We start from the raw sequence: 20,116 nt of genomic DNA on the forward strand, positions 1-20,116 counted from the left end.
TTCTTTGGGGCGGCGGTGGTGGACTTCTTGGGAGGCATTGTTGAAGATAGTTGATGGACTTGAGTTGTCTGGTTCTGAAGAATCGAACGACGGGGTCGACGGGTGAATAGATGGGGATTGTGGTGGTGGTGGAAGCTCTTGGAGTAGATGGGAGGGCCAGCTACGGCGCGGGCAGCGGGGGCACGCTTGCTTATATACGAATTCCCAACCGAGCCAGGGCAATCCAGATCAACAACAACGACAGGGAGCAGTCCAAACCCGAATAGGAAGGATTAAGGCAATATTTCATACCTGAACCGTATGAACTGCGATAGATTGACATTTTGTTCCGTTGTACGTACTGTACCGTGTGAAGAGAGAGATTCAATTATTCCCTAGGCGCCGTGCTTTCTCACTGGACGCATGCGGCGCGGATGTGTTGGGATTCGCCCCGAGACACTGCATTGATGATTGCCTTGCCTTGCCTTTGCCCGTTTGTCGAAGTTAATTTGGAGTTTACTTTGAATCTCCATCTCCAGTCTTGACTCTTGGATGTCCTATTCACAATCTCCTAATCGATCCATTTTCCCCGTTCGCCCAACTCGGCAATCCATTCACACCACAGCGAACGCTCATACACACATCTTCCCAACTACCCTTCAATGATGCCATTGACCCCATGACTGCGTGAACCTGTTGCCTACCCTCCCTCAAGATCTGATTCAGCCTTGGTCATTTCCTTATTTCCATTCTCTCGATCTTCATCGTCTGGACAATTTCGCTCGCTGCCATGACCTGTTGCTCTTTGTTCGCTGATGTTTTGAATTCACGCGTCGCCCTCCCTCCCCGAAACCCCGTGTTGTTTCGATCCGCAACACTCCGAGAGTAATCCCTCGCCCTCTTCAAGAACTTTGGAGAAATTATTCCATGCGCCTCGTTCATAATGTACACATGTCTTGATTTATTCCACTGCCTCCCGTGACGCCTGCACAGCCATCGTGGGGAACAGAGAAGGGGGCGCAACAGTTCCCCAAGTCGCTCATCCGGCTCCAAGTGCTACTGAGGCACTTGGGAGAAAACCAGCAGCCAACTGATCACGCGTCTCACATCCTCGAAGCCAACCCCTCACTTTGCCACGCAAGAATAGCTACATTGTCCTAGTATACGCCTCCTGTCGACTTAGGCTCTGGGGATTCACCAGTGTTTCTGATCCCAAGAAATCGCCGGTACGTGGTCTTGTGGACCGAGAGAGTTGGAGAGTCGGCCCCAACTCTCCTCGACGGTTTTTCGCTCTCGCCCACCTTTGCTTTCGCTCCGACTTTGATCGCTCCCACCTTTTGACTCCCAACCTCTATTCGATTTATTGCACTAGCTTTTAGTTCGTCTAGGCATGTAAATCTGTTCAGTCATCATGGACGTGTGCCTTTTTTTCCTGGCGGATGTGGTTTGCGAGGAGAAGGCAGGAGGCCGTCGATAGAAAATGGCGCAATGTGAACGAGGCCTTGAATGTGATGTTCTCCTCTCCCCACCTTCGATGCCATTTCGTCCCCCACAGAGAATTATCTTGCAATCTCCACTGAGACTCGAAAACTCGTGGTTCTTGTGAGGCAGACGATCTAAATTACTAAAATAAGTTTGCGCATGGTGATTGCGTGTTTTATAATTATGTTGGGGGAGCCTTGGACAACGCGTTCTCTCGCGATGGTGGTCGGGCTTGCGAAATGTTGAGGCCATTCGCAGACCGACCAAGATAGCACTGGCACCAAGAATCTGTGGAAATGTGACTGTTTGATTGAGCGTATCATGTTCCCTCTTCTCACAATGCAATTCATGGGCTTCAATCTTTTGTTGACATGAAGTTCTTCTCATCTCATGATTAAGGCCTTCGCGCTCGCGATACATCGCGATATGGCAAATTGTTTCCAGACTGGCCTATGTCCACGTCGTATAAATACTATCTTACTTTTTTGTATGATCGACAATCACCCTTACTACCTACTGTAGCTATTTTTGGCCATTTTCGAGCATTGTTGTTGTCGTGATGTTTTTATCTTGTTTGTATATGAGGCTTTAAAGTACACGTAATACACAGTATATCGACATTTAAATGAGTGACACTCGAATGTTGACACCGACCAAATCTTCAAATCTCAACGGAAATATCTTCTCACATGAAAGGTCATACACATAAACTACTCAAATTTCTAGATATAAATGTGAAGGTGGTAAAATGATCATATCCGCAGTTCTAAAGCAAGTCGATAAGCCAGGCCAAATTCTCCGCCACCACACGCAACACCTCTCTCCAACCCATCTACAACACCGCCCTCAAAACGTAATCATAAACGACAAAAGCCCACCTCCACCACCCCAAAACGCTACATCTCCCCCTTCACCCTCACTCCAACCTCCCAAAAGCCCCCCTCTCACCCTCATCCCTCCCCACAAACCCGACCGTCCACTCCCAAAGGCCCTCCTGCTTCCCCTCATCCCTACTATCCCTACTACTCCCCACCACCCTCCTCCCCTCATAATACACCCCATTCTCCGCCTTGCACTCCTCCCCAACCGCCAACCAAGCCAGTGTCTCCCCGCTCTCCCGCGGCGTATGCACATTCGGATGGTACACCCTCCTCAGCAGCGGAATCGCCCGCGGCATCACGACGTACCACAGGAACCGGAGCACGGGTCCCGCGTCGCGGGCGAGATTCGTGCCGGGCATGAGACCCGGGTCGAACGTCACCACGGTTTTTCCCTGACCCTGGGCGGTGAGGCGGCGTGCGAGCGCGTACGTCCACAGGACGTTGGCGAGCTTCGAGATAGCGTAGCGGGTGCGACCGGAGGTGGAGGTTGAGAAGGAAGGGGAGGGGTTTGCGATTTCTTGGACGGAGGGCCAGGTCGGTTTGAAGCCGCCTTTGAGGTCGTGGTCGTGGACGCCAGAGGAGGTGATGACGATGCGGGCGGTCGGGGTGAGGTGGGGGGTTAGGAGGTGGAAGAGGAGGGCGTGGCCGACGTGGTTGATGGCGAAGGTTTTCTCGATGCCGTCGGTGCTGTATTGGATGTCGTCGGGGAACTGGATGCCGGCGTTGAGGACGAGGGCGCGGAGAGGCGGGCGGTTGGAGGTGGACCAGGTTTCGACGAAGGTGCGGACGGCGGCGAGGGAGGAGAGGTCGAGCCGTTGGAATTGGACGTTGGTTTGGTTGAGCTGTTTGTTGATGAGGGTTGCTGAGTCTTTGGGATCTGTTCGTGCGGATGTGACGATGAGAGTGTCTGGGAGTTGCTGGGCTAGTGAGCGTACGCATTCGACGCCCATGCCTTGGGTACCGCCCGTCACTAGGATAGAAAACTTGAAGTTCGACATTGGTAGTTATATAGAATATGTAAAAGTTTGGAGTTGCAGATTCAGTGTCTGTGGTACGAGTATAATGGCTCGATCGCTGTTATATCTCAAAGATGTAAATGATATTGATATCAACCTACGTCTCCAACACCCGCACTTCAACCTCCTTTAATACCATTCCCATCAACCCATCCATTCATATCTCCTCCGTTAAAACCGTCCTGGAGCCCGCGGACTCCTCTTGGAATATCTTGTCAAGAAGGATGATATCAGAATGTATTCTCTACGTGGTTAGCGCCATGTTGCGATAATGCTTCTGATTGGCTGACGGCGCAATGGTCCTCCCGGCCCACTTCTGATCAGATAATCGGGAAAATGGAAATGTAGGGGAAATCCGGGCGGGTGAGAAACATATGGGGCTTTTCGTCCGGCGAGCGGGCGCGCGCGTCATCGGGCTATGAATAACTGCATTGTATTTGCTGTTTCACGTGTTCGTATAGGAGCCTTTCTTTTATTCTTTCAATTTGTTGGGCTGCCATTTGTGGAGAGAGCAATCGAACTTATTCTAGGAATACGCATGGTGTTTGTTCACATCAACTCGGAAGGATAGCAGATTCGATGCGAATGTAATGATTCATGAACGTTATCTATTACTATTGTCCATGAGAGCTCAGTCGCACTGGCCGTACCATATCGGCACCGTCGAGTCTGATATCCATCTCTAAGGTAGTTTACAAGATGACTGTTGTGCGCCGATAAGCGGCTATCGCGAACCCTTCCCCCCTCCTCTCTACTTGTAGAAGTCGAACTTGTCGGCTTCTGTTGCACCCTTGACTTGGCTGGCATATGCATCCTCCAAATCGCTCTGGATAATGTTGTACCTGTTCTTCCTCACCGCCCTCAGACCTGCCTCCTGCATGATCGCCGCGATGACAGCTCCGGAGAGAGGGTCATTCCTGACGATCAAGCTGTCCAGATCGACCTCGGGGGACAAGCTCATCTTTCCGGCAATGGTGGAGAAGATTAGACGGCGCTCGCGACGGTCGCGTAGGGATGGGAATTCGATCTTTCGATCAAGACGTCCAGGACGTAGGAGGGCGGGATCTAATGTATCGGCACGGTTCGTTGCCATGATGACCTTGACGTTGGCGGTCTGGTCGAAACCGTCCATCTGGTTGAGCAACTCAAGCAAGATACGCTGAACTTCTCTGTCGGCACCGGTCTGAGCGTCGAATCGCTTCGTGGCAATCGCGTCAATCTCGTCGATGAAGATGATGGATGGCGAGTTCTCGCGGGCCATGCGGAAGACGTCACGAACCATACGAGGACCCTCACCAAGGTACTTCTGCACGAACTCGGAGCCAACCACCCTTATGAAAGATGCTGTTGTGCTGTTTGCCACCGCCTTCACCAACATAGTCTTTCCTGTTCCGGGAGGTCCATAGAGGAGAACACCGCGAGGTGGATCGATACCAATCTGCTTGTACAGATCAAAATGTGTGAGCGGAAGCTCGACGGCCTCTCGGATCTCCTGCTTCTGCATGTCCAAACCACCAACATCTGCATATGTCACATCTGGCTTCTCATCCTGGCCAAGCATGGCGATGGACGAGTCAGCCTCGGGAGGAAGTATGTCAACAAGAGCGTTTGAGTGGCGATGGAGGGCGACCGAGGATGAGGGCTTTAGAAGCTCGCGGTCGAGGGTGGAGAGGATGCGGACGACGTAATTTGAACCAGTCGACGACTGTACAATGCCGGTGCTGTCGTGAATTAGCTTTGTGGTCTCTTGACGCTGGATGTTTCGTGAGGCTTACTTCTGGTCAATCGCCTCCATAAATTGTCCTATGACTAGTGGAACACTCTGAATGCGTTTGATCTCTTCTTGTGCGCGCACCAACTCCCTCTTCAAACTTCTCTGTTCATCCTTGATGTATTCTTCCTGGAGCTGGATGTATCTGATACCTGTTAGCAAGAGGCTGGGACGCTGTCAGTGGGGATTGTTGCATACTCGAGTTGCCGCTGAAGCTTCTTGAAATTAGAGTAGTCATCGTTGCCATCGGTAGAGAACCCCTCCAACGAGTCGAAATTTGGTATCGATGAAGGCAGCTGCTTCTTGTGAGGCGGCACCGTGTTCGCTGGGTTCTCGACGGCGGCGTCAGCCATGTTGGTGCGGAAAGATTGGGGATATGTGGGACGAGTCGGCTTTTCGGTGTGTGAGATGAGCTATATTCGGTCGGTCAAAGAGTGGGATTCTCAGAGGTTGTTAGGAAGGATGTGGTAGGTAGTGAAGCATCGAACGTGATGGAGCTTGGGAGACGTAACGGGGTTAAAACCGCCAAGACCACCTGCGAATCCCCCGACACAGAGTCACGTGATGACATATTCGCCTTTGAATTCCATCTCTCTAGTCTTGTTCCGGCAATGGCAATGTCATGGGGAATGGTCAAGGCCTGTAGCAGAGACTGGACTCCTTTACATATCCTACAACAGTTTTAGAACCTGTGAAGAATCACGCGGTACAGGAACTCCCGTGGAAACCCCATGGTCATAGCAATAGTTAACTGCAAGAACATGGTAGGTATGTATGAATTCCGGAGAATGTAGCTAATCACGGCCCAAGCGCACACGAGAATGCACGATGCGTCGGAAGGGTCGAAACGGTCTGGGACATTTCACCGCCCGCTTCCGAACCAGAGAAACGCTCTCGTCGTTAATTCAACAACATGTGTCTGGCCTGATTCCGCCCTAGCTGCCAGACATCGCACGAGGCAGCGATTCATGATTGTCTGCCCGCTTTTATTACTTCATTATTGGTCCGTGGAACACTGATCAGCGATGCAACGACTTGGGCCACCTTGCTTTGAGGTCCAAGAGATTGACTTCTGCTGAACCCTGACGCCGAAGCCACCAGGGGAGGTCTTTATTAAGGTTACAATATCGTCCTTGTTGTAGATCGTCTACCCACTCTCAGTAATATCTGTGTATCTTCGAGTCATATATGGGATGGGTGAAGCTGTAATCCCAATCGGGATGGGCAAGTCTTTCAAGTCCTGGATCATCTTGTCAGGAGCAGCAACACGGTCCACGAAGCGAAGCAATTGAACGATAATAACACTGGAAAAGAACGACAACCCCCACCGCGAGCAACTGATAGAAGAGGGAGAGGGAGGGAGGGCAGGTAGTGTCCTAATATGTGGACACCCCGGTCATTTTACGGCGTGTCAAGCAGCGAATCCGCATCACCCGTCGGCAGGTGTCTCTCCTCCCACCACATTCCAAACAGCCTCCAGTCAGCTGTTGTTGCCTTGTCTTACGAGTAGAAGATGCTGGCCATGGATTCAGAGGCAATCGACATCGAGAGTAAAAAGTGCAGCGACTAGGTACTTTGTTGACGAAGTCAGAAGCAGGCGCACTCTTGAAGAGTGATAGTACCTAGTCGCAGTAGTCGTCCATAGTAGGATGAGATTCAGATACTGATGTACAGCATCAGCATGAGAAGGGGTAAGCAAAATCGGGTGTCACAATGTCTGGAGAGAAGATTCAGAACCTCACCCGTGCTTCAGTAAAGGTAGGAAATTTGATTGGGAGTGTGGGAGGAGAGTCAAGGTCGAGGGTAAAGAGGTGAGGAGAATGCGGGATTGGGGTTCACCGTATCGGCAACGAGAACGCTAAACAACGCTACGCCCATGGACGATGAGGATCTCGCCAACAACTAAGAGGCGGCGCATTAGATACAACATACCAACCCAGCTAATTAACACGCACCCACGACCCTACACGACCACGATGTCTGATGCGAACGAGCTGCGAGTGATGTAATAAGTGGAGAGAGACATGTGCTACCCGTGTAACCAGACGGCGAATGACCCGGAGTGGTGAAATTGGGGCTAGACTGGCTTGAGTTGCCCGGCTACTACCGCCACTCCACTGGTTGGCTTGCGGAGCGCGAACGCGTGCTTTGATCCTTATGCAGACGTCCTCTGTAATTCTTGTTTAAAATTTAGGAGAGCTTAAAAAATACCCATTGATATATTATTTGTTTTTGTTTCTGAGGCTCGTTGTTTTCCCCAATTTGCTACGGGGTGCTGGTTGCCATCAGAGTTATCTCTCTCTCTCACTTCCACTAATAGTAGTCGTTCCTGTTTCGGCCCCCCTCCCTCCAATAGGCCACACGTGACACTCTACGCTTACTAAAAACCCAGACCCCCAAGTGCCGCCGCTGCGTGAACTGAACTTGAATTGGGCGCAGCAAAGCAATCGATCAAACCCCCATAGCCGACCGCAAATCGCGTCCACAGAGGTGCGGTACGTGACTTCTGTCAACCATTCCATCCCAGACCGTCCCTCGCGGTTCTCCATATGTCAAGACGCTTCTTGCGCTACACTCTTCTCGCGTGGTGCGTCCACTCTCCTCCCCTACTTCCACTTGTGTCCTTCCTTCACTGGCCTGAACTACGTGCGGCCATCGCGACACCAATGCGACCATGTTGACCATCATCGCGAACCCGAATCCCATACTGACACACTGATCCATAGGTGAATCAAACACGCTCGAGTACCTCCCATCGTCTATTCCGATCCTCGTCATCGCCCTCACGTCAAATCCATCTCCCCCTAACCTCACCCCCGACGGCCACCCCCGTCGGCCTATCCGCGCATCATGGATTTTCAATCCCCACAGAACGGCATGTTCGATCCGAACAGCTTCATAGATCCAAACGCGATCGCAAACAATCAAGTCAACGGCTCGCGCGCGTATCCCATGTCATCGGTGCCCCAGAAGCGAGACTCGAATGGAGCCCCAACGCTTTCGCGCTCACAGACACCGTCGCAACAGCCTCAGTTTGGCTTCCCACAGCAGGGTTTCGCCCATACTCCATCTCCGACAATGCAGAATCAACATTTCCGACCCGGCCAGGTGCAGCCCCAGCGAATGCAAACCGCCTCTCCCGCCCAGAATCCACACGCGCCGCAAATGTCCCCAATGGGCTTCCCACAGGGCTCTCCAATGGGCCAAGGTTTCGACCCCAACCTCGCCGGGCCATACCAGGGAGTCCAATTGTCGGCGAATCTACAAGGTCGCCAGCAGGAGGCGCAAAGGCGGTATGCCATGCAGTTACAGGCCGCTAATCAGCAACAGCAGTTAGGCAATCTGGCCGCTAGTAACATGGCAGCACAGCAGCGTCACCATACTGGGCCGATGCCCGGCCCCATGGGCCAGCCGCAGAACATGCCGAGGAACATGGTACCGGGACAGCAAATGCCGGGCATGCCACAGATGCATCCTCAGACGTTTCTCAAGAACGTAGCTGCGTTGAACGCCCAGAATGGTCGCGGCTTCAATCCAAACCCGATGATTGCAGGACGCCCCATCAATCTCTATCAGTTGTACTCGTTCGTGATCAAGATGAAGGGCTGGGCCGGCGTAACGCAACAGAATGGCTGGCCTAAACTTTGTCCGCCACTGGGCATTGACCCTCGACAGTTTCCTGATGCTCCTGCGGAGTTATCTAAGATCTACCAGGAGAATTTGGGGCTCTACGAATCTGCATTCTTCGCGAAACAAAGGTCACAGATGCAAGGCATGGCGCAAGGTCAGGCACAGGGCCAGGCGCAACAAATGGGAGGCAATGCGATGATGGGCCAGATGTCTCCAACAAGACCCGGAGGATCTGGTCAGATGAACAACAACGCACAGCAGGAGTACTTGCAACAATTGCAACAAAGCAAAGTAAGGGCTCAGCAGCAGCAACAGCAGTTGCAGCGTCAGAATGAAGGACCCATGCAGCAACAACAACAGCAACAGCAGCAGCAACAGCAGCAGCAACAACTCCAACACCAGCAACAGATGCAACAGCAACAACTTCAGCAGCAGCAACAGTTCAATCAGGGCATGCAACAGCCGCTACAACAACCTCCGCAACCTCAACAGACACCCCAACCCCAACAACCTCAACAACCACCAACTCCCCAACAGCAGCAGCCCCAACCTCAACAGCCTCACCTCCAGAACTTTGATCACGCAACACCAATGCAGGGCAATGCAACGTTGGCGACCATGAACGGCCGAAGTACCCCGCAAGCAGACGGGAAACTACACGGAAACGCGTTCGATCAACACAGGAAGAGCATGAGCCAACAATTGGAAGGCACGCCCACACCTCTTGATGCACAGAGGCTCTCTATCCCTCCGGGTTCCATCGGAAAGCCCGTCGGCGCTGTAGATGTGGATGCGAGCAAGGATTTAACCGACATCATTGATGGCAAGACTTATAAACCCACAACCAGAACGATAAATAGATGGACAGGGTTGGACTTCGATTCGGAGGGTCTGAACAGAAATGTGGATACGATTCTTTTTAACCGACCGAACGTACCAAACGTCATGGAGATGGGCGTCGTGGACATCCGCGCATTAACCATGAGCATTCGATCCGGTTTACACGCCGAGACCCGAGTCGCGCTCGATACGCTTTCGAGACTCACTTATGAGCACCAACTCACGTTGGAGCTTGAGAAGTGTGAAGATTTGGCCGAAGTGCTAGCCGAGTTTGCTGAGGATCAATTGGAGATATTGGCCAACGACAACCCCGAAGTTTCTGACATTCTGGATCTGACGGCCTACGAGGATGTCATACATAATTGCCAAGCAGAGATATCGGCTCTCCAAGATTTGCCAGAGTTTGGTACAAAAGCATACGACTTGGGACGGACAGCAGACCGATTACTGGCGATCACAACCATCTTTAGGAATCTGTCGTTCCTGGAGGTAAATCACAGCCAGCTTGCAAGCCCAAGCGTATTGAAGTTCTTCTCACACGCCATTCGCCTAGTTGGAACGCGCATCCTCTTCCTCAGGACGCACATGAACACGTTTGATTTCATGAAGGATCTTGTGACGTTCTTCTCTAATACAAGCACCAAGATCGTCCTGCCATCCAGGGACGATGCTTATGCGATCCTCCATTTCCTCTGCGCATTCGCTCCTGTACCGCGCCCCTCGTCACCCGTAAGCTTCACACTTTACAACCCTCAGGTGCATCGATACCTTCCTTCGGCTGTGGATAGTCTCGCCAAATTGCTCGCCCGTGATGATCCCAACCGGACGTATTATAAACAGATCTTCACCAGCGACGCTTCCTCATCACCGCCCCACGATCTGTTGACTCGCGCCTTTGCTCTTGCGATTTCGGTTGTTCCTGATCGAACGTCGGGCAGGTTGCATCAGGCGTCGGAAACGCGGATCAAGGAAGTTCGACAGACTGAGGCACGTATCGCGGAAGCCAGGAAGCCATATCTCATGCAGGGCATGCTTGCGGCAGACATTCTTGCTAGCCTCGCTCCAGGTTCAGAGAGCCCAATCTGTCGGTCATGGTTGGAGTCGGATGATGGGTGGGCCGCTAGCTTGCTGAAGTTCGCCATGTCGCTTTGCGCGACCGATGCAACGATGTTGCCTCCCCAGCCCGAACATCGTGGAGGTCGTAATCAGCGCCCCATGGACCCCGACATCCAAGGTTTCCAACTCATTGTTCATCGTGCATTGTCCATGTTGAAGAGGTTGGGTGAAAAAGCGAAGGGTAATGATGTCCTCGTGAAGGGTTCGCACCAACGGGCGAATGGCCACACGTCACTTTCAAAAGACGCTGACGCTGACGCTGATTCGGACGTGGAGGACGACGACGACCTCGACTTCGACACAGTGTCGTTCGGAGGCAGCACATGGAAGGTCAAGGCTGACGTCTTGCCCAAGAAAGAGACGCTCCTCAGCGCCCTCCTCACACCCAGCCTGGACGTCCGGTCGCTGCGGCAGTTCTGCGGTATAGGGTATCTTGATGATGGCGCATGAAGGACCCCAGCACCCTGTGATTCAGTCTAGTTTTTTTGGACAGTAATATCTAAGAGCTAAAAACAACACACAATCAATCTGCATCTTTTCCTTTTCACACAGTGTCTTCTGGGGGGCGACAGTATATTGTTTTCTCTGCATGTCTCAGCAAAATAGGGCAGGCGACGACAATTCATCGCCGCGGCATAAGGTCTGGAGTTTTGCCTTTTTTTTTCGTTTTCCTGTCCGGGGGGGACTGTATCCTCCCCCCCTTTCTTGAATTCTTTTACGTGTATGTATGTAGGTACGTGACCATCGTGCGTTGTCCCGCGCCATTCGAAACGGGTGGGAGGGGACGGGTCGGTGGCTTGGTTGGGATGAAATCAATCAGTTGCAAATAGTAGCTTCTAACCGTGTTTTTCTTCGGAACCTGTGTCTTTGGTATCTGAAGTGAGCGGAGTGAGTGAGTGAAGGTGAAGTGGCAGTGGACGATCCAGCATACCCTACCCTACTAATCTTCGTCCATAGGTAGGAGGGAGGTCGGATTGGTCCTCGTAAAGGTTGGCTGGACATGGATTGATTGATTTTTGAATTTGAAATGCTGGCTGGGCTCAAACTGATGTTACCCATGAAACCTACTATAAAAGGCTGCTGTAGGCAGGCACATATGCCCCATCTATCATTCAATCTGAATGACTTCTTTTGTATTGATTGTGGTAGTCGACGGATATTAGATACACTTGGGTAGGTGGAAGGTAGTAGTAGTGGGTAGAGTCTGGGTTCGTGTCGTCTCTCTTACCTTCACTCACACGCTCACTCACCTTCTTCGTTCCTTCTTCGTTCCTTCCTACCGCGACTCACTCACCTACCCACCCACCCACCATCACCACCACCATCACATACACACACACACACACACACACACCGACGCTCTACATCATGTCTCTGAGAGTTGACTATGCCTGCGAAGTCATCAAATACTACAAAGACCCAAAGTCGGGCATAGCTTTCAAGGTCGGCACTCAGGGCAAGATCATTCTACTACAGGAAGGCAAACGCCCATGGGCTCGAGTGGGCATCCCAGGAGTGAAGGATCCTGTGCACATACCAAAAGAGTGTCTCAAAGGTGGATCGGTCCCATGGAACACGGAGTGGACAACCAACATGGACACCCTCGCCCCTACTGTTCCTACGCCTATGCCCAACCAAGACTCGGATTCCGGTTTGCTTTCTCGGTCTATCGACGCCTTCCTAAGGGCACTTGCTAAGTGTGAAGCGCCTTTCATGACGGACGTTATAAAAGAAACCCTTGGTGGTGAAGCTGGGACCGAAATCGCGGGCATCACTAGCATCATGAACTCGGGTGTTCACAAGGCTGGGCTGCTTGAGGTGCTCAACAGGCATGACTTCTCATTCCAAGCAATGTTGGACAATGCTGCTCACACCATTGATGACAACTACCCCAAAGGATCAGGTGGAATATACTTTCGACGGTACCGGGATCACGAAGGAGAACATCACGCGTATGTTGGTAAAGCCCAGGATTTCTACGAGCAATACCAAAAGTACAAAGATAAACCAACTGGCGGATACCATGACAGCCTCAGGAGCCACCCAGGAACCACGGACTCTGTGCATGTTCTCTGCTTTCTCGCTGGCGATAATGCATCACCGCCCTTCTTCGTATGCGAGCAGGTATTCATTTGTCTATTGGAAACATACCGACCTGGAATCCTTGATGGCAACACCTCTACACTATCTGATAGACCTGATGCTGAGGCGGATGTTGAGTGCGCTTCCCACTTGCGGCAGGTTTACCTTGCAGCCGCGACTGTCAGCAATTGGCCTGGTGGGACTTCTCGACCTACTTTCGGATGCAAGTTCGGGGTAAATATTTCGTCGCCGCTGTCCGAGTGCACAACCGAGTAGGCTCTTTGGCTCCGTACCGATGCACTGATCCAGGTGGAAGGGGAAGGTGTTATACCGGTCGCCAACTTCCGCCGAACCACCCCCAAAACTCTTCATGATGTCGATAAGACTAAGGAAGGCTTCCGAATATCGGTATACGAAGTACAAGTGCATTGGACACAAATGGAAGAAACTTTCAACAGCTTCCGCTTTCGCCCTTTAGTCAACCAGGTCGATGGTATAGACGCCCCTCGAAAGAACGACACTTTTCAACTAGTGTTTGAGGTTCGATTGGACGGTAAACCTCATTCACGATCCTGGGCCCGGTTGCCACACATTGGGCCCTTCACGAACTGGAACATCGCAAACAGCTGGGCTTTACGAATCGAATGGCGAGATCCACAGGGGTCTTGGAGGTCTCGTTACTGTCAATCCGACACCCCACAACGAATCCCAGACAGCAGCCGTGGAATGATAGACACCTATGCGAACGGTGTGGGCATCATGCATTTCCTATTCGGAGTACCCCTTGGGCCTCGTGCCTTCATCACCAATCTAGGATTCGCCCGAGTCAAACAAGTCGACTATAACCATCTGCTCAAGATCATGAGCTATCGGGACCAAAATGCCTACCCCAACGACCTAGGATCGTATCGTATACCCGACAACATTATCATGCAGGAAATGAGAAAGCCTCAGTATAAGTTGCAGGGTGTCAACATTGCATTTGGGTCAAAGTCGGCGGCTAGAAACAGAAAGACGTGCGATACATGTCAACTGGCCCTTGCTGGAGCAGGGACGGACAAGTGCGTGCAAAAGTCAGGCACTGGCTACAATGTCTGTACCAATTGCTATGATCTCTATGGCCGACCCTGTTGCTCGTGGACTCCCAGCAAGACCACCGCTGTTGCGCAAGCTCTGGTAACCCAGCCACAAGCAAAAGGAGCAAGTAAGGCTCCAGATTCCCAGTTACAACCACTCCACGGTTGAAGGAGCACGTGAGGAGTGAGTGGTAGTCAACTGAAGTCCTCCATGATCACTTCTCACATAGATAGATTAGCAAACATTCATGATTCTAATTACAACATATATAAAATGTAGCAAACAAGGACAGAATGACTATATTTAACCTTCAATAACACGTGTGTAAGCAGTACGTGAGATATCCGCTCTCATGAGGTAGTAATTATGTAGGTGTAGCAGATGATGTGTGTCGCGTGGGACGACCGAATACCATGTACAGAGGCACGAGGATAGACACGTTGGGCTGACTACCTGCTACCCCCGAGTATCACATATACTTTGACCTCAACGGTTCCTTTACAGTAATTAAGGGATAGTCAATGCATGTATTATATTTTATATAAGGTATAGAAGCTAGCAGGCTGTTAACCTAACGTGCCGACCCTTCTGTGCCTCTGTGTCCAGCCTGGGACGTCCGTGCGCGCCTAGCGTCTGCCTCGTCCTGGCCACGCACTTTGCCCGCCGCGCCTTGCAAAAGCATCAGAAGCCACCTAGCATCGAATACTGGCCCAAAAAAAGGATAAACAAAATAAATACAGGAAAATAGCAAAAAAAATAGCAAAAAAGATTATGTAAGCGACAATGACAGGATCAAAGAGGCTGTTAGCTTAACGTATCGGAATCAGGTGGAATCAAACTTACTCGAACCTGTGCGTCCGAAGACATATGATATCGGTGTGCTCCAGAAGGAGGATTCGAGTCATACCCATTAACCACTCTGGCACATTGTCTTGTGATTTGTTGACGATTCTTCCAACCTATTTCATTGATAAACCAAGACAAAATCAAAATCCAGAGAAATGAGATGTGCGTTGAAGGGTTTGTTAGCCCTTTTCTCGGTGATAGGAATTGAATTACAGTGCAAACGGGTGAGTGGGTAAATCGGGCGCCTAACCGAGCGCTAAAATGCCCCAAGGCTGAGGTATTGTTTGGTCTTCAGCCTGCTCAGATTCGCGTCGAGTCCTCCTTCTCCGCGGCATAGACACCGCAAAATGAACCCCAATTGGTATGGTATGAGAAATCTCAAGTTGGTTTGCTGACCACAGAGCTGAAAGCTAAGAAATCCGTTATTGGATCTTGGTGCACACTTGTTGTCGGTGTTTGGATTCACCTCTCTTCGTGCATACGGAATACGCTGCCATGGCGGTACGCAAAACACGCCACACCCCACGATGTTATTTACCTACTTCAGACAATAAATTCTGCACCAAGGATTCTTATGATTATTATTTGATAGTACCAAGAGTAATAGAGTATCTTTGTTTAGACAAAATTTCAATATCGTTTGTTGTTGCTCTTGTAGAGCCGTGTAGACCTACAAGCAATGTTCGCAACTGTGGTAGTTTTGCGTGGCATTTTGCCAGCCGTGTTAGCTGGCTATTTTGATCATCTCTTCTGTATATAGATCAACACGTTTCACGTTCCGCTCAAATGTCCGTCTTTGTAAAACTCCTTCCCCATTCTATGCAATCGAGTTTATGCGTATGTCTTACACCGTACACGGCGTTCGCATACATATCGTTCAATAGCCATCCATCCAGCACGACCGACATATTCCGAAACAGCACGCAAACTCGCTTATCTGGAGGCACTTGTAAGGGTAAGCGATGCGCAGTCATAGGTCGCGTTCGACATCGTGTATGTCACTGCGCGGACCTGATAGGTTCGAGGTCTTCATGTGTGAGTAATGGCGATGTTTCCACTTGTCCGCATTCACGCCCCCCATAGAAAATGACAACATGCTTGCGTTGGATATATAGCCAATTTTTGATATCACGTGGGGAAGGGATGGTGCAAAGGCTGATCAAGATATATTGTAACCCAGTTGGAAAAGGAGATTTATAAGCTTCAAGGAACTATGTAGAAAACCGAAAAGCATACTTCCACTTCGTGTGCTGTGTTGTATGTCGCTCATTCATGATTCGTGATGAGAAAGCAAAAACTGAAAGGAACAATGGCAAACCGAGATCTAAACGAAGGTGAAGGCTCCAAAGAGCGGAAAAAGGAAATTCCAACTGGGAAACTACCTATGCGTAGCACAGAATAGTTTTGTCCAAAGACATGTAACAAGAGAGTGTCCTATAAAATGCCCATGCCTGCAGTGACCAAAGGAAATCCTAACCGATGTGATGCAATTTAATCCAACTGGAACTGGGATATACAATAATATATCTCTTTAAAGCGATTCTACGAATTGCGCAGACGTTATCGGATTGTGTTCATCCAATACATGGCCAAACAGATACTGGATCCATGGCTTCGAACACAAGTAGTCTGGAGGGAGATCATTTTGGCGGCCTGGAGAGGACAGGCGTGCTAGGTCTTCACCGGGCAGTGAAGCTATACCTGGACTGCGTGCACTTGATGAAGATTGCTGGCCAATTTGACCAATCTTAGCGTGGGCGTCTTCTGCTACAAGATCTGCAATATCCAAGTCGTCTCGTTCGGCCAATCTCCGCAACACCCCGAGAATCGTTCCGTAAATGCGTTCTGCGAAAGGATCCATTCCCTTCATGGACCGTAACAATCGTACGAGTCTTTTGACCCGTGGCAGGATGGTGTCTTCGGTCTCTGGAAATACAACCGTTCCGAAAGCCAGCTCCAGGACGAGAATGCTGGTTGTCTGTCTCACCAACTGCACTGTCGACCACCAGGTGTCAGCACGGTAGAGGGGCACGCCGTCAGGGTGATCTGGCAGCAGGTCTGTGAACGTTTTTGCTGCGGCGAGGCAGGTGCGCGTGGCGCGTTGGTTGTAGCCCTCGACTCCATCCGCTGATCGACTATCGTCCCTGCAAAAGCATGGTCTCAAAATCAGAATCTGGGTGGCAATGTATTGGAACTTCAGGAGCACCTGCTCGCGAGAGGCCAATGGAGTGCTCTCCGGGGAGAAGTAATTGAGATTGGGCGGCAACTCTCGCAGTTTTCCATTGAGTTGTATCATGAGGTCCTGCGTCAGACGCTGTATGCTCGGGAAGGACGGGCGGACTTCCCCAAATGAGTAGAGGTTCATGAGAGCCTTTTCCGCAGCCAGACTTATATGAACTCTACCAATTAGGTAGCTGACTGCCATTGGAGGCAGTGGTTCGTCGTAAGGCGACACCATGTCCGATGGTGACGATAGCAGCAAGACCGAGTTCGTGTCATCCGCTTGAAAGTTCGGATAGCCCATGACGGTGCTGATGGTTCTCTCGAAGCACCGCAGCCCCCACCATGCTTGTAGTAGAGGATTGTTTCCTGCCTCGTCCGAAATTCCTTTCTGTGTGTGCATACCTAGCACGTATGCGGATCGAATCGAGGTACCGATGGCTACCCAAGCTCTGGACGTGACGGTGTCAATGTTGGATGGAATTAGTGTAGAGAGACTAAATCGTACCTGTGAAAGTCTCTGATCGAGAAGAGATAGAGAGCATGTAGGGCGGTGATCTGGACTTGCGATGAATCGAGATTGGCCATCAGGGCAACTCCTCTCAAACCCAATACACGAGCGCGTGAAAGATAAACATCGTCCTCCTGGCCGTTCGGTTTCCAATCCGCATCGACGAGGTGTAAATACCTCGCCGCGATGGCGAAGACAAGATTCAGAGTGATCAGCCATTCGTCAGTTACGATAGGCGAAGACTCTGGTTGGGAACCCGGGTTCGACGCGTAGAGTTCCATGAATTGTCTGCGAAAACCGGCCTTGGGCAAGACAGGAAAAGCGTCTTGAACCGTGTCCATGTAGCAGTCTAACAACTTCTGCGCAGTTCTGAAAGGCGGCACCTTGCGGCGGGCTACCTTCTCCTGAGCTGTGGAAGTTTCGGTAGGCTGAGGGAAAACATCTGTGCTATCACCAACGGCAAATGCCTGGGAGTGTTTGTCCGCATATCCATATCCGCTAGTACTGTCAGCGTCCTCGCCAGAGTTGCGTGGCGAAAAGGGATTCGGTGCCTCGTTGACATACTCGGTGTGAAGAGGCTCTGGATCTGACAGGCCCATCTCAATGTCTTCATCGGCAGCAGGAGTTGCCGTGGACGAGACAGCTTCATCTCGTAGCTCGGTTGCTATCATGGATGCGGATCGATCTGTGTTTTCCACTGTAAACTCTGTGGCCTTGAGATCTGTTAGAAAGACCAACGCGGGGTGTTTGACAATAGCATAATTTTGGAGTAGCCATACTCGGTCGAGGACAGCCTCAATCTCGTGTTTCTGCTCGTCGGAGGCTCCATCTTGTAGGCTTCTGAGGATGGCAATCAACTCAGCGTTATGGTCCAGAGTCCTGCAGAAGATTAGAATGACCGTAGTGTGATGGAATCAGTATAGCCAACACGACAAGGCGGTCTCTTCGACCCTGTGGCCAGACACAAGTCTTGCCACTGGTCTTGCAATTCTCGCAACACGGCTGTGCTCCAATGCATCTGACTTTGCGGGCCCGGCAGGCCAGACAGGCAGTGGTCATTCTGGATTTGGTTTCATATGGGTTGGAGTCCGACTGGTTTGGGGGATCAGGCCGGCGTCTCTCGAGCCTTGGAATGGCTACCTTGCCGTATTGATTGACCTCGGGTGGTCGTGAGAGCGGCAAAGGCATGGTGTCTCGTAGTACAGTAACATATGATGAGATGGGGAAACCATGCCCCTTTTGTAGGACTTTCACCGCGTTGAAAGCGCGACTATGCTCATGGAGATGGCAGCAGGCCTCTAAAGAACTTGCTTGGCGATCCTTTCTCTATGCAAATGATTGGCTCGGTGCCCAGCGCCAGCACCAATTAAAGAAAGATATCTGGAGAGGCGAGAAAATAACCTTGAGCGCCGGATCCACGGAACCCCAAGTAATGCGACGGCCGCAGTCCGTGAAGACATGCATATATCTGTTCATACGCCACATGTAGACATCAAGAAAGGCTTTCAATAGACCTGGGTAACGATATCGACGTGGAGATGCTCCTGAATCCCTTGCACCAAGGCTTTGTTGTTACCTAACAAGAGTAGAGGGCCTCCTAGGAAAGGATAGGTCCCTTACGGAACCCTACGCGCAAAGGCCCTTCAAAGGCGCAAGATTGCACTGAAATATTTCGTCTCCAACTCCTGGGTGATAGCCCATACTCTGGCGGATTATTCCGATCTGATGATTCGGACTTCACAGATGGCGTCCATCAGATTGCTTCGAGACGCTGAAGGCTTTGTCTGGACTTGTCGAAAGTTGTTTTAAAATCATTATATTTGGAGCACGTTCTATATGCTTCCTAGAAACAAATATGCCTAGAAGTCCGGACGTGTCGCACGATTGGTCCAGCATGGCAATTGGAAGAACCGGAGTCACGGGTGTTTCGACCAGGCAGCCAGCTGGGAAGCGAAGGGTCAATTGACTTCCTAATCGAGAAGTACATGACTTCCTTCAAGACTCTTGAAATTCATATAGCATCGTTCTAGACCGCGTTGTCAGCCCGTCAAAAAGTAAGTCTATGTAGAGGAGGGCTTGGGCTAGGCCCCATACCTGATGGGGGGAATGCGGATTCGCTTGTCAGCCTCGGAGAAGGTTATACAGCAGACAATAGAGAAAAATCTGGGAAAGAGAGAACGAATACTCGAGGATTCTGACAGACGATAATTATAAAAGTAGAAGGAGGGAAAAGGCCCCCATAAGAGAGTCTTATGAATTGACGTAGCGCAAAGCATGTGCATTTATATGGTAGGGCATTATCCATAGTCCCATGGGTTTGGGTATTGGAAAAGGGTAAAGCGTCTAGCCACGTTCTATCGATTCGCCTACCCGCCGCAGTCTGACGTCACAGGGTCTGACCTCAACGTCTGGAAACTTTCATCTCGGCAGCTTCCTGTGTAGATCTATAAACAAATATGCATTGGAATTGCCATCAATGACGCGAATCCCATAGACTTATGCTTCCGGTGGCTTGAGACCTTAACCCCCCGGAAATCCGTTCCACCACTTACATATCCGTCCATTGCCGCGAAAAGCGTACCTAATATCATTGAACCAACGCAGCGCCTTTCAACCGTTGCATTGCACAAACTTTCACCTTCGAGGTAATGTGTGTACCAAACGG

At 50.9% G+C, this 20,116-nt stretch overlaps 7 protein-coding genes across 7 annotated transcripts; 3 read left to right on the forward strand and 4 right to left on the reverse strand.

Annotated features, from left to right (window-relative positions):
• Positions 1-1,134: 1,134 nt before the first annotated feature.
• BU24DRAFT_169706 (uncharacterized protein) lies at positions 1,135-2,128 on the reverse strand. Its single transcript, XM_033521485.1, has one exon. It carries the CDS (start codon positions 1,879-1,881, stop codon positions 1,348-1,350), a length of 534 nt encoding a protein of 177 aa, XP_033386723.1. The 5' UTR covers positions 1,882-2,128; the 3' UTR covers positions 1,135-1,347.
• Positions 2,129-2,135: 7 nt separating this feature from the next.
• BU24DRAFT_421373 (short-chain dehydrogenase) lies at positions 2,136-3,474 on the reverse strand. The gene has a single exon (XM_033527712.1). The coding sequence runs from the start codon at positions 3,338-3,340 to the stop codon at positions 2,378-2,380; it is 963 nt and encodes a 320-aa protein (XP_033386724.1). The 5' UTR covers positions 3,341-3,474; the 3' UTR covers positions 2,136-2,377.
• A 323-nt stretch (positions 3,475-3,797) lies between these two features.
• Positions 3,798-5,733, reverse strand: BU24DRAFT_368833 (26S protease-like protein regulatory subunit 6B). Its single transcript, XM_033524383.1, has 3 exons — positions 5,328-5,733; positions 5,134-5,274; positions 3,798-5,079 (listed from the first exon to the last, which is right to left on the reverse strand). Exons 1-3 carry the CDS (start codon positions 5,480-5,482, stop codon positions 4,110-4,112), a joined length of 1,266 nt encoding a protein of 421 aa, XP_033386725.1. The 5' UTR covers positions 5,483-5,733; the 3' UTR covers positions 3,798-4,109.
• Positions 5,734-7,565: 1,832 nt separating this feature from the next.
• Positions 7,566-11,465, forward strand: BU24DRAFT_491355 (uncharacterized protein). The gene is made up of 2 exons (XM_033533787.1): positions 7,566-7,716; positions 7,856-11,465. Exon 2 carries the CDS (start codon positions 7,980-7,982, stop codon positions 11,163-11,165), a length of 3,186 nt encoding a protein of 1,061 aa, XP_033386726.1. The 5' UTR covers positions 7,566-7,716; positions 7,856-7,979; the 3' UTR covers positions 11,166-11,465.
• A 618-nt stretch (positions 11,466-12,083) lies between these two features.
• On the forward strand, positions 12,084-14,365 carry BU24DRAFT_491356 (uncharacterized protein; the record flags this gene model as incomplete). Its single annotated transcript, XM_033533788.1, has 2 exons — positions 12,084-13,031; positions 13,107-14,365. 2 exons carry the CDS (start codon positions 12,084-12,086, stop codon positions 14,040-14,042), a joined length of 1,884 nt encoding a protein of 627 aa, XP_033386727.1. The 3' UTR covers positions 14,043-14,365.
• A 945-nt stretch (positions 14,366-15,310) lies between these two features.
• BU24DRAFT_169991 (uncharacterized protein) lies at positions 15,311-15,858 on the forward strand. Its single transcript, XM_033521490.1, has one exon. The coding sequence runs from the start codon at positions 15,507-15,509 to the stop codon at positions 15,801-15,803; it is 297 nt and encodes a 98-aa protein (XP_033386728.1). The 5' UTR covers positions 15,311-15,506; the 3' UTR covers positions 15,804-15,858.
• A 1-nt stretch (position 15,859) lies between these two features.
• Positions 15,860-19,042, reverse strand: BU24DRAFT_169995 (uncharacterized protein). The gene is made up of 5 exons (XM_033521491.1): positions 18,380-19,042; positions 18,231-18,330; positions 18,016-18,164; positions 17,449-17,949; positions 15,860-17,392 (listed from the first exon to the last, which is right to left on the reverse strand). Exons 1-5 carry the CDS (start codon positions 18,637-18,639, stop codon positions 16,252-16,254), a joined length of 2,151 nt encoding a protein of 716 aa, XP_033386729.1. The 5' UTR covers positions 18,640-19,042; the 3' UTR covers positions 15,860-16,251.
• Between the last annotated feature and the right edge of the window lie 1,074 nt (positions 19,043-20,116).

Source organism: Aaosphaeria arxii (assembly GCF_010015735.1).
Source record: "Aaosphaeria arxii CBS 175.79 unplaced genomic scaffold BU24scaffold_3, whole genome shotgun sequence".
In the NCBI taxonomy this organism is placed as follows: domain Eukaryota; kingdom Fungi; phylum Ascomycota; class Dothideomycetes; order Pleosporales; genus Aaosphaeria; species Aaosphaeria arxii.